At 40.1% G+C, this 14,198-nt stretch overlaps 1 protein-coding gene across 1 annotated transcript; it reads right to left on the bottom strand.

The window, feature by feature from the left end:
• Positions 1-6,474: 6,474 nt before the first annotated feature.
• Positions 6,475-13,978, bottom strand: DSEL (dermatan sulfate epimerase like). Its single transcript, XM_050938801.1, has 2 exons — positions 13,773-13,978; positions 6,475-13,008 (listed from the first exon to the last, which is right to left on the bottom strand). Exon 2 carries the CDS (start codon positions 12,047-12,049, stop codon positions 8,399-8,401), a length of 3,651 nt encoding a protein of 1,216 aa, XP_050794758.1. The 5' UTR covers positions 12,050-13,008; positions 13,773-13,978; the 3' UTR covers positions 6,475-8,398.
• Positions 13,979-14,198: the final 220 nt, after the last annotated feature.

The raw sequence follows: 14,198 nt of genomic DNA, 5'->3' as shown, positions 1-14,198 counted from the left end.
TGACTGACATCTGTAAAATCATGAATGGTGTGGAGAAAGTGAATAGGGAAGTATGCAGAGCTCTGTGTGACTTGAAAGTTTATCTCTCTCTCCAACATAAGTTGGTCCAGTAAAAGATATTACCTCACCTCCCTTGTCTCTCTGAAGTGTTACTTTTCTCCATCACATATGTCGTACACCTCATCACCCTAGGGGTAGAGTAAGAGTGTGTGGTAGCCCCACGGTTAATTCTATATGGCTGCCCTCAGCCTCAGGGCTGCATGGTCAAATGGCTCCCCTTATCTTTGGGGAAGTTCAGCCTAATGGTCAGAGTCAGTAGGACTCCCCTTGGCTGTTGAGAAGCATGGCCTAATGGCCAGAGTCAGTAGGACTCCCTTCAGCTGCAGGGAAGCGCAGCCCAATGGCCAGTCAGTGGAGCGGGGGGGAAGGGGGTTCACCAGGTATGAAAACCTGGGCCCTCCTTGCTCCTCCGGGCCCCAGCCCAGGGCCCTGGTAGGGGCAAATGAGTTTGCCACTAAGTTGGCAGGGAATCCTCCTGCACCGTGCCAACTGCTGCAGGGACACTGGCTAGTCCCTCCCTAGGCTACTTCCTACCGTGACTCCTGCAGTTGATGTTGGAGTGTCTTTGGAGTCTTGGGGCTCTTCGGGTGATGACTGCAATCTCCCTGGGGTGTGCTCAGGTCCTTGAGTGCCTGCCTGGGCCTTGGTGTCTCCTGCTCCTGCGGTCCAGGATCCTGGCTGCTCCTCAACTGAAGCGAGCAAGGTGCATCCTTCCTCCTCGGCGGTCAGCCCAGGCTGAGCTAGGCTGTTCCTTTTTATACTTGAGCAGCAGTTGAAACATGCCCAGCAGGGTCAAGGAGACATGTCTTCTGCTGCTAAGTGTCCTGTCTTAATCCCTTCTGCTCCAGTGCAGGGCAAGTACACCTCATCACAACATAGCATGAGAACCAGGGGTCACCCAATGAAATGAACAGGTAAGTTTAAAACAAACATAAAGAAGTAATTCCTCATACAACACACAATCAAGCTGTGGAACTTGTTGCCAGGGGATGTTGTGAAGGTCAAATGGTCAAAACTGGGTAAAAAGGTCAAAACTGGGTTAAAAAAAAGAATTAGCTAAGTTCATGGAGGATAGGCCCATCAATGGCTGTTAGCCAAGATGGTTGGGAACACAACCTTTGTTACTGGTCCCCCTAAATCTCAGACTGCCAGAAGCTGGGACTGGATGACAGGGGATAGATTACTTGATAAATTGCCCTGATCTGTTCATTCTCTCCAAACCACCTAGGTTTGTCGATTTGCAGAAGACAGAATACTGGGCTAGAAGGACCATTTGGTCTCAGCCAGAATGGCCGTTCTTATGCTCTAATTGGGTGGTGTCCTTTCTTTTCTGGTCTATAAATATATCAGATAATCTTAACCTGTAGCTTGATTCAGGCTAAAAAGTGATTCATGTATTAAACCCTACAAAACATTACTCTTTGTTTTCTACAATGTATCATACACCAAGAAGAATAAACTTGTATGATATACAGAGGCTTTTGGTTTCAGTAATTTCAAGTCTTTTGGAAATATTAAGAAATAGATATACAATATTTCCCTGTGATCTAAATATTTCTTTAAATATTAAAGAGAAAAATACAACTCTAGATAACTTTTAAAGCCAGAATGTGTTGTCACAGATTGTCCCCAAAGCACTTATTCGTTACTTAAGGGAGGCAATGTTGTCTAGTGGGTAGAGTGATGGACTGGGACTTAGGAGACCTGAGATCTATTACCAGCACAGCCACTAACCTTCTGGGTCACCTTTGGCAAGTCACTCCACTTCCTGAGCCTCAGCTTTCCCCTTCTGTAGGATAAGAAAACTTACCTTTTTTGTGTCGCGCTTTGAAATCTACTGACGAAATACATTATATGAGAGCTAGGTATTATCATTAGTGCCATAATTTTGCATGGCCCTTTCCAGGGAGAAAACACTTTATGAAATGTTGGCCTCATTGAGTTTAATAAGCCAGGATTTCAACTCTCAGTCCCTGCTCCAAACACTTTACAATATAAGGCCCTGATCCTCCACTTATGAATATCTGCAATTTTACACCTATAAGTGGAATGAGGATGAATTCAATGAGAATGTGTCTAGGCCTACAGAGACTCTGATTCAGGAAAGCATCCTCATTAATGGTGTACTTAAACATGTTTAAGTGGTGTTCCGAACTGGGGCCTAAACAAGCTCAGGAGAAAGGGAAGACCAGGGCTATGATGATAAGATAATGTGCTTGTTTTGGTTAGTTATGTATGCTTCTTGGTGAAGGTATTTTTATGTGTATTTTTAAAAATTAATTTCAGTGAGTTCTTTCTTAAAAAGTAATGTCACAAATTCAAATTACAAAAATACTTTAAGTTTATTTCCAAATATAACAATGAACAGGTCACACAGGTGCTCTCTACTTGTTTGCCAAATATATATGAACTGTACTTTAAGCCTTGATCATGAATTGCCTAGGGCAAATGTTTTGAGTACAGATATTGCAGAATTTCAAAAGTTTACACCTGGTCATATTAACCAATAAAATCACAGTAACAAGACCATATTATTATTAGAAATAACCCATAGCCCCCTAAAGGTCCAGCTCTCTCTGGATGTCATTTGTCACATCATCTCAAGGTAATAAATAGTGAAATATTAAAATTTTCTCTTTAAAATGAAAATTTAGTCTGATCCATGAATGAAGCCATGCAAATAAGTTATCATTACAATAGCTGAAATCTTATGTCTGCATCAATGTCATTTTGACAAAAGCTTTCACTTTCCCTTTTTATTTTTTTGGGCTGTTTATGCATGAGTGAAAGTAAAAGACTGTTTACAATGAGTAAAAACATATTTCTGTGGAAAATTCTTTATCTATATGGAAGCTGAAAACATTTATACATGGAAATACTGAAATTTTACCCAGGTTAAATTTTCAAAAAGTCATTATTTGCTGGAAAAGTGGCATCTTAAGGACTGAGGTTGGTTTGGATGAGCATTTGAATGTTAGTACTAGTGAAAGGTGCCAGAATGATACCAGGGTACTGAAGTCCTGTATCCATGATCTGCCAGTGGAAAAATATTGAGGCTATTAAGAAGGATGCCAGTTGTGATGGTGGTTTTCGTAATGTGATCATGTACTGCCAATAACAGTACTGAGTTCACCAACTCATTTAACTACATAAGAATGGCCATACTGGGTCAGACCAAAGATCCATCTAGCCCAGCATCCTGTCTTCTGACAGTGGCCAATGCTAGATGCCCAGAGGGACTGAACTGAACAGGTAATCAAGTGATCCATCCCTTGTTGCCCATTCCCAGCTTCTGGCAAACAGAGGCTAGGGACACCATCCCTGCTCATCCTGGCTAATAGCCATTGATGGACCTATCCTCCATGAATTTATCTAGTTCTTTTTTGAACCCTGCTATAATCTTGGCCTTGAACTCTGATACAGTCTGTGTAAATCCCACTCACCTTCCTCATCCATGTACTTCCACTGAAGTCAGTGGTACTACTTGTATGGGTGAGTCAACAGGATTTGGTCAATATGGTAATGACCTAGAGCTAGACTCAAACCATTGACATACCAAAGAAATGTTCCTATCCATTACCAATCCCCTGGATTATTTAGTGCTGCTTCCCCTAAAGAGCCTTCTATTTAACTCCTAAATGAAACATACACACAGGTCTCAGATATGGGTTTGCAATGGACATTCTCCTAAGTAGCGTACATATTTTTCCAGCTCACTGCTTGCCCTGCCTGTTAATTTAGATTTTTATACATTGAGGGTTCTAGCCTAGAATTTCAGTACAAAGGCATTCAACATTCACTTGATTGGAGACCCTCTTGATATGTCTACACTGCAGCTGGGAGAATGCCTCCCAGCCAAGATAAACAAATACATGCTAACTTGGCTCACGCTAGCATGCTAAAAATAACAGCATGGAAGTAGTAGTAAGGGTGGCAGCTTGGGCTAGTCACCTGAGTTCGGATCCAGGAGGTCAGCCAGGCTTGGACATAGGTGGCCAATTCATGGTGCAATGTTCATACACCTCTATTTTCAGCACACTAACTCAAGGTAAGCTAGTGTCTTTTCCTGTCTGGGCTGTGAGGCATACTCCCTGCAACAGCACAGACATACCCTCTGACAAGTACTTATTGTGGTAGTGAAGTCATGTAACTAACTCAGAAATCATTTAAAATTTATCAGCTGATCTATTTTAAATTAAAAGTAGCTGGAGAGTTGCCATACCATTAGATTTCAGGTCTCCCACAGTTTATTTTACTTATAACTAGCTGTTAATTAAAAGATAATTTTCAAAGTATTGATTTCTTCAACCTAAAACAATAGATTGATGTACCTTATTATTTTTCCATCTTCTCATCTGCCCCGGGCACAACAGAATGATTAAAAGATAGGGCAGTTGCCAAAGCCTGGAAGCCTAATTTTAGAATACTTGATCAAACAGTGGGCCAAGTTCTGCTTTCACTTACACCAATGCAACTTGGCTATATTTCAGCGGAGTTACACAGAGGCAACAGAACAGAGGATGAGAGCCAACTGAATGCACAGTTGAATGGTAGGGAGAGCTGACAGATTTTTTCTCCCCATTTTTTCCAAATTTAGACAAAAATGGGGGGAGGGGAAGTTATCAAGTTTTCTCAAAATAATTTTTCATGTTTTTGTCAAAAACGGTATTTTGTTTTCAGTTTAAGGTTTTCTGATTAAAAACTCATTTATCTCATGAAAACAGGTATTTTTGCATGAACATTTCCACTGCGTTGAAAAGCTATTTTCTGTTAAAACACAACTGACAGATTTTTTCCCCAACCAGCTCTAATTATATTACACAGTTTCTAAAATGCTACCAAAATCCATAAACTGTTATGCAGGTGACATCACAGAAATGTAGACACATTTGATTACATTTTGATCCTGCACTCTTTTCATTCACAGACCACACAACTTGAAGTCAATGGATACTTTTTTGTATGACTGGACTGCAAAACTGGTGAACCCACTGGACAATGGAGGCATGATAATGAAAAAGCAGGTTTGAATACGATCAGTATGAAGCTCTGGGACACTGCATTTTTAGTAATATTTTAATTGTATACAGCCTAAAAAAATAAAAATTCAAATCTTCAGACCTGGGATTTCTGGATTGTTTTGTTAAGTGTTCTATAGAAATTAGGCCCCCACAACACTGCAGAGCCTCACTTGTTCTGATATTCTTTCCTTCTGTGAGATTAATCCAGTCCCATAAGCTACTTTTATACATAGTGCTCTGTGGTTTAGTTGACATATGCTCTTTTCTTCCCAGCAAGTAGAAATGTTCTCTATCATAGGGTTCTCTGTTAGTAGTTTTGAAGCAAAAGCACCATGTGCTCAGTTTCCTTAGAATATATAACAATATTGTGTTATTTTAAGCTCCCGTAATGCATGCAATTAGAATTTTGAAACCTTAGGACTATGGCTTTCAGTCATTACTTTCTTTAGATTCATTCTTTTTTTCTTTTAATTTTTGTGCTTTTGATATAACTCTCTTCCCCAAAGAATCTAATTCTCCCCAGTCATGTACCTAGTAGAGTCAATTATATCTGTACAAAGGGGTATAAAATATTACCAAACCCAAACAGGAGCACATTATAGTTGGTTTAACTTCAGAAGATGCAAGACTGTGGATAATTAGGTCCTAAATCTTGAGTATGCCAGAATAAATGATAGTAGTGACATGTATTATCAGCCAAAGGGCATGAGATAACCCTATATGCTGAAAGCTGCAGGGACGACCTACTGATCCATGAGTGTTCCCCTTTTCACCTCAGCCCGTCAAAAAGAGCTGGTTTAAAATCTATTTGTAGCCTTTCATGCAGCACTATCAAGAAGGGATTTTTATATTCTTTCCTACTTCCCCCCAAAACGCAGTCAATCCTGAGTCTTTGAGCAATCCTAAAACAGATGACAGAGGAATGCCTTTCTATTTGTTCTGATTCAAGATCATAAATCCTGAGAAGAAAAGCAAATGCTCTGTCTGTCAAATAAAAGCAATGATGTTGGCAACAAGGCAACAATTTTACATCTGACTGATAACAGAGAGAGAGAGAGAGAGAGAGAAAAAAACTGATTTGAGAGAATGATAGTCGGGATCCAAAATTTCACTTACATGTTAGTGTACATTAACAAACTTTAATATTTCTTTTAACATGACATTCTACCTAGCCAGAGATAAGACCCAGGAAAGAAGAAGAGAAAAAGCAGCTCCGAGTCCCTATTATAATCAAAGGAAAGTGACAGTCAAGTTATGGTTAGTGAGACTGCAACATAGCAACAGCTTTATCACACCAGAGGCACATTTTGACATAATAATGAATGGGTGAGAAAGAGTCACTTTTATCTAGGTCAGAAGAAGAGATCACAAAAGGATGCAGAGAATCTGTGGAGGGGGGGGAACAGCAGGAAAAAAGGGGAGTACATCAGCAAGATGTTTAATATTAAACATCAGCAAGAGAATTGCAATCTGTAGAGAGAAACTCATTACATCTTGACATTGCCTAATGCTTGTCAACCAAATATATGGTAATTACTCTACTGTTATATTTCAATATAATAGCACAAAACTCTGATTTCAGCTCCTACAAACAAAACTAAGCACATTTCATGACAACTTCATTAGTAATGGGGGAAAAAAACACAGACGGTAAAGAAAGCAGATGTCTCTGACATCATCTATGGTTTGATTTACACATTTGAAGATATTTACAGTATGTATGCATTTCAAAAGACTGCTGAGTATGATAAATTAGGACAATTTCAACATTGTCTTTTTTTTTAAAAAAAGAACATTGTGAAAAGAAAAAAATATATATATGACTCAAGGAAAAACACAAGTGCTGCATGACTAAGATATTACCAAAAGCAAATATTCACCCCACAAAGGGTATGTATTTCCAAATCAATGTGACATTTCAGTGCACATTTAAAGAAACAAGAATCATATTTTAAAATAATCAGATGCTTGAAAGAAATTACTGAGATTAATTGTCATCCAAGCCTGGAGTAGGAGAGAGAAACCTCTTTGAAGTGACTCAATGCAAAGAGCTACCTTGACCAGCTATAAGATGTTGCTGGCAGATCTAGTATACAGAAAAGCTAATCATCCCTTGATGAAACACAGGTCTGGAGATTTATCTGGGCTCTTCTAATCACTACATTCCCACCTGATATGAATATATTACCACTGATGATGATGACATCAAATGTTTGCATTGACAGGAACTCATACACCTTTGCCACTGGAATTAGTGAGAGTTATGCACAATGGTCAGCTAAAAAGAGAAGAGACTTCATAGTGTGTTACAACAAACAAAGAAGAAGGATGGAGGAGTCTTACTGAGAAAAGAGGAAGTTCATTCAGATTCTCTTAGCTAAGAGGAGCTGCACAGAGCAGCAGCATCAGTGGCGAGAGCATTAGCAGCTTTGAAAATCCAGGGGCAGTTTAGTATTGTGGAGCACCGTTGGAGTTTCACAGGATCCTTTAGAAACCTCTCAGCTAATTTTTAACTGATAGATTTATGGGGTTTTATGGGTTCTGTGGATTTCTTGTGATGGTTTCCCTCTCCCACCCATCCCCAAAGTTCATTTAGTGCTCAGAGAAGGTGCCAGATGGATGGAACTGGAGACTGAAGTCTTCTCTTTATCTACAGAATAGTTACAGGAAGAACTCGTCCTCATAAAACCCTACCAAAGAGCTTCAGTTCTGACCTGGAGGAACCATATCACATGCCATTCAGTTTCTATGCCGTGTCAGCCCTTGGCCTGTCTGCTGAGACTCCTAATAAGGGGCCAGATTTACTAGAACACCAACTCAAGTGATGAACAACAGATTTAAACCCCAGTTTTACTCAGTTTATGGCTCCTTTGCCCTATTGGTGTAGCAAGTGGCCAGAATATACCTGCAAATCTGATCCCATTACGAAGTGGGCTGAGACCACCAACTCATTTCATATAGGCCACCAAACAGCCATCAGATGGTAACTACTTTGGGCAACTACCCACTCGTGCTGGGTCAAACTGTTCACCTGGAAGTGCAAGGCTCCATAGTTTATTACCAATCCCTTGACCTATCTGTTCCCCAGCTGGTAGATTTGTAAAGGTTCACACAGCTTCATTTGAAAGGCAGCAAAAGTAGTTATAAGTGTTTGTTTTTAAAAATCCTGCTAGAACAAATATCTATTTTTTAAATACATCTTTCTGCATGTAACAGACTGTACACACATTTTACAAGAATAAACAAACTCTCTAATTCTTATTCACACACCGAGGAGTTGGGGATCATTAGTGCAAACTACTGCTGACCTGCAGCATTTAAACTGTAAACTTTGGGTATCCTAAGTGGTCCATCAAGGTACAACAGATGTCCTCAATCAGTCTAATTTCTTCAATAGGCATTTTTTGTTCCCAGGCATGAATACTAGTTGGTGATATTTCACCTTCATAAGGAAGGTAGAAAAGATTGGTGGAGGTGGCAAACAATATTTGGTTTAAGCTAGCAGGAGACAGAGGAATACCAAGGAACGCATAAATTGCTTCAGCTGTCTTCTGAGGAGAGCTCACAATATCTTCAAACTTGACCAGCTGATAATTTGTCTGCAGCAGATCCCCATTTACTCGCAGCGCTGCTGCTGTGTTTGCTAGCCACAAATGGGACAGCACAGAAACTGCATTTGACCTAGAATCCAAGAGTTCTTCCCTCAGTGATTCATATTCAAAGGCATAGCGTGAATGTAAACCACACTTTTCTTTCCCGCCTTCCACTTTAAACAGCATAGCTAAGTGCTGTGGAACATTTTTCAAGGAGTAAAGACTTGGCTTACTTTTATACAACATTGAGTAGATCCATGCCCGAGGGTCCCTTACTACATACAATGCCCTCATTGAGGAACCTATGATTTCTTGAAAGAAAGGAAGCTTTGATGTCCAGCTCCCACTACTTAAACTAAGCACAGGACGTGCATATGGATAATAGGCAAGGTGTCTCCTCAGTTCCCTAATGTATTCAGCATCTTTGTCTAATTTTCCTCTTGTTCTGCTTCTTTGTTCTGACAAAGACTCTCTCTTTCTGGATCTTCTCTTTTTGTCCTTACTTATGGTAGAATGCTGAGCTAATTTATTTCTGCTGGCTTCATGTAAATGAATATTTTGTAAATGTAGTTTTGTGTCTTGGACCAGGGATTGGAGCCAGCCTCGGAGTAGATGGAAACGGCCACTTTGGATATCAGAAGCCTTCCATTCACATGCATCTACAAATGAGTCAATTTCAAGTTCAGTTTCAGGGATATCAAGGTAAGTTGTAGGGATTCTGATGTATATGAAATCACTACTGTTAAAAAAAAGTTGCTTTAAAATGTCTGCTCCGGAACTGGGAAGTGAGGTAATTACCACATCTGGCAAAACAACAGGGTTTCCTTCTAACTGTTTGGCTGTATTGCCTGTATTTGGGTCTACATTTATGATGTCACTGCTCCATTTTGCACAGATAGGCTGAGTGCAAGTGCTCCATACATCCACCAGCTCAATAAACCACAGTGTGATAACCAGTATTAGTATCCAGCGCAACAACTTGCTGAAGGAAATGTAAAACCGCCACTGAAAAACCAGTATTACCAAACTAATGCCCAAAACTAATCCTGCTATTATATTCACTTTGAATCCAAATGGGAAAACTGTTCTGTTATTTGTTATCTGTTCTTGTACAGCTTCAGTGCCTAGACCAAATTTGATAACTTTGTTTTGATCAGCTACCTTGGCAAAGCCACCAAATCCCAAATAATTGAACCTTGTCCTCAGACTGTGATATTCAGTCACAATGGAGACAATATTTTCAGTGTTGTTGACATTTAGAAAAATTTGAAATCCATATTTGGAATCATCTATGAATCTGCAGTTAGAAACATTAACATATGGTCCATAGAACACATATGCAACTCTTGTAACAGTGGTTTTCATGGGAAAGGTAACATTTATGAACTGAGTCCACCGCTTTTTGAACTCTGCTGCTTGCTCTGCCTCTTGTATCCTGGCAACAGGACTATTCCCATGATGATCAAACCAAAACATCTTATAGTGAGCATCCCACACATCCATCATGGCTCCACTATATTTGTTCATAAACTTATAGGGTATATATTTAAAATCAATGTCAAGATTATGAAAGAAGGCACTGACAGAGCTGAGGGGAGAGTCTGTCTCCTTCTCAATATGGTCTACTACTAGCAATGTCTGAGCATTTAGGAGTAGCAAAGTACGATACACGCTTTTCAGTTTCATTGCAGAAGAGTAGGCAGATGCTGCCTCACCACTCACAAACATCATCTCCTCATACTGAGAAGCTGTTATAATCTCCCCAGCTGAGTCTCCAGTCTCATCACCAATCCACTTAAGCCACTGTGCACACTCCCCAAGTTGTCCCTCCCAAGGTTGATTACACTGACTTGTAGGAGATGGAGCAAACACCAGTACATTATTCAAGTGGCTGAACTTGGGTCCATATAGGGCCTCAGATACAAACACCTGTCCATTGGGGGCAAAAGTAAAGGAGTTCTGATCTGGATGTTCATGTCCTGGATTGAAACTCCTCCATCCATCAATCCAGGAATATGGCTGAAAATGAACTATGTCATAGACTGCACGGCCACCAAGCTTTCCGGATTTAAAAGACACAAAGGTGTTGGTCTGAGTATTTGGCAACCCAGCCCCATAAGTAACAACTCCCCAGTTAGGAAACACATGCATCTTAGCAGTGCCATAGTCAGGGGGAGGTTGAGGAGTTAGCTCTGCAGCATACCAGATGTATTCAGTGTGAAGTGTGCTCCACCTTTGTGCAGTGGATGGCACCATTGGGCCATCCTTGGGCCTGTGCTTTCTAATCTGTTGTGCCAGCCAATTGCCAGCTCCATTCTTCATTACAAACTTATCCAGGAAAACCAGCTGGCTTTCAGGGCCATAAAACCAGTTATAATTAGAATCTGCTATGCCCACAGTCCTCTGATAGCCTGGTAACAGTGTGGCATAATAAAACCAAAAGTGCATTTTCAGCCAATTGTTTTCTAGGTTATTAATACCAAAATGGCGCTGGGCCAGGAAAACATATTGGGTTACTGACTTAGCTGTGTAACTGCCGTAAGCTACTCCTTCGTCCAAAGAGCCATCTACAATATGATTGAGCAGAAACATGGTTTTTTCCATCACATCAACAACGGCATGTTTCCAAATATTTGTCTGAGATTTTTTGTCCACCCCAGTAACCAGGGCACCTGTGAGCAGTGCTAGCATATTAGTGGCTTGGTGGTTATGGAGAAGTTGCTTTCCCCATGAGCGGACTTTTGAATATTCGTACATTTCCTCACTCACAACCCAGATCTTCTTTAGATATTTTTGTCTTCTGATGTTATCCAGTGAGCCATATAAGAAGTCAAAAGCAGTGGCAAAACCTGTTAAGGAGTGACCAAGTGGCACTTCATCTCCTGGAGCATTCTCAACCAGCCAGTCTTTGTAGCCAGCCATTCTGTCCATGTATTCTAAAACAAAATCAAAGGCAGCTTTATCTTCTGGGCATAGCAAACAATAAAAAGCTAAGGGAGGCAGATTGTTACCATAAATCTCATTCCACTTTGCAGCAAAATCAGCATGCTTGGGTGGAGGTAGGTAGTATGATGGGCTGGACAGCATAGCTGTCACTGCACCTCTGATAGCTCTGAACAGATGTAAATGGCTTGTACGAGACTTTTGCCTCAGTGCTTGGATATCTTCGGCATCAAAATATAAGCTTGGATGAAGAATAGCTTTTTTCAGCTTCTGGTTGGCACTGAAATCTTGCAGTTTTTGTTTCTCATACTGATACACATTTTCTGTGAAAGTCACCCAGTCAGAGTAATTGCTTACAGATTCTTCAAAAGTGGAGAGAGCAAACATCACTAATGCTAGAAATAAAATATGTAGTGTAAACATAAGAGCCATGATCCATTAGGCAGCTCCTTTCCTTCAAGCATACATCTTTACAAAACACAGTGTTAAGATGTCAAATGTTGATTCAGCTAATATAACAGTGTACACTTAAGGCATTTTTGCTTAAAAACAAAAGAATAAGATAGACTCGCTGCTCAGCTTATCTGAAGTACAGTATTGAAAACAAAACAAAGGATTTCTGAAAAGTTGAACCACAGATGCCTTGTCTGTACTTTGCACAGCTACAACAGTAAAGCATAACACATAAAACTAAAAGGAAGGTAAAGTCTCTACATTTTCCATGTGAAACACAGTCTGATTAAATAAGTCAAGGGACTAAAAAACGTAGTATCTTTTTTGCTGAAAAGCACTGGAAAATGACCCCAAAACTTGAATTTAAAATAACTGAATTCACACAAAAATCCTTTCCCGTCACATTCTGATAAAATGCCATTCCTAGATTAGGAAAACATTGCACTGATGATGAAATCATTACATTTATTCAGGACAGTGTTTTGTTTTTGCCGAAGTAGAAATGCTCAGTACTTTCTACAATAGACTCAGATGTCAAATTTACTCCCCCTAGCCTTCCTGTTCTCTTGTTTGTATAAAAAAAAAATTCTTCTTCATAGGCTTGAGAGTGTGAAAGTGGAGGAGGAAAACAATAACATTTCTCCATTAGCCTCTCTCTCTCTGGAAAAAAAAATATTTCTAATTCCTGTTCATGTCTATTTGTGGAAGGTTTGTTTGGATGCATATGCAAAAAACACACAATATGCTCTCATGTCGTCTTCTATTATCTTCATTTCATCTTCAACTAGTGAAATCCAACCTATGTCCCAATGGTTCTGATTATTCTATTCTTCCCATCACGAAGTAAAAGTAAAACACTTGAAAGGAGTACAAAGCCAGTGTTTTTCAACCAAAAGTGCTATTTCAGTTTTCCGTTGGCTTTGCATATTCGATCCTTTCTGTGGAAACACAAAAATTCTCTGATGTAGTACAGATCCAAAATACATTCTACAAATATTTAAAATGCATCAGAAAGAATTTGCAGGTTCTCATCTACAGTAAATATTAAGGCTAGAAAGAAGCAGTAAAAGAACAACCTTGTCAAACTCTGCTCACTAAATTAGCTTCAGAATCAAAGTAGAATTAACTCATGACCTGAGTTTCTATTTTATTTTTACTTTTTCCAAGTTGTCTGAAACTGCAAGGCCTGATACATTATTTTATCTTTTTACATTAGCAGAGTTCATGTGAACTAATGCAACTGTAATACTCCGTTAGAAATAAAGAACAGGCTTATTTTCCAAACAACAGTTCCTGTATGTGTCTGTGTAAAAAAAGTTAAGATATTAACATTTTCCCAAGTTTCTCAACCCTTTATTTCTACAGAACCTAAATCATACAAGCACACATACGGGATGCCCTGCTTCTCAGGGTGAAGCCTATTTTTCCTAGGGCTCTTCTCCTTAAGGGAACATATATCAAAAGTTTGATATTACTCCATGTGCACTGTACTCCTTACCAGTGTGGCCACACAGTGTATATTTGACTGAAGCCATCAGAGGGAGCTATGAACCAATTCGTGCACAGCAGAATTTCTCCCTTTGCTTATGTTGGCTTTGGACAACTTAACAAGTTTCGGTTGCTACTTCTGTGACAAAATCCTCCCCATCTCTCCTATTTTTTGCACTTACGCGTGTTTTAAAATATAAGGCCATCAGCTTACCTTAGCAGCCTCTCTTGCCAGTGTCCCACTCCATGCGGACAGAGCAGCAGAGCTTGTGGCAGAAGAGCTGAGGAAAGTGTTGAAAAGAAAACAGCAGGCTGCGGTGTAGTTCTCTCGGGCGCCCTCGCCTCTTCTCCTTTCGGTTTGCACCGAGAGCTCAACTTCAAACAGGATCAACTGAACTTCAGCTATTTGTCAGAAAGCTCTGCGCCCTTCATCAACGCGTGGACTGACTTCTGTTTGTTGTTAATACTTCTCATTTGAAGTGCAGGCAGATCTCTTTCTCGCTCTCTCTCCAATAGTGTTCACAAACTGCTCCCCAGAAAGATCAAGCGGGCCGGGGCGGAGGGTGCAGCCAGTGCTACAAAATAATCGCCGAGGGCGAGGATCCGGGAGGGAGAAAACACAACACGACTCCCCAGAAGA

This window comes from Gopherus flavomarginatus, chromosome 2, assembly GCF_025201925.1.
Source record: "Gopherus flavomarginatus isolate rGopFla2 chromosome 2, rGopFla2.mat.asm, whole genome shotgun sequence".
Lineage (NCBI taxonomy): Eukaryota > Metazoa > Chordata > Testudines > Testudinidae > Gopherus > Gopherus flavomarginatus.
The sequence above is the reverse complement of the archived record's forward strand: the minus strand, read 5'-3'. Positions and strand labels throughout refer to the sequence as shown.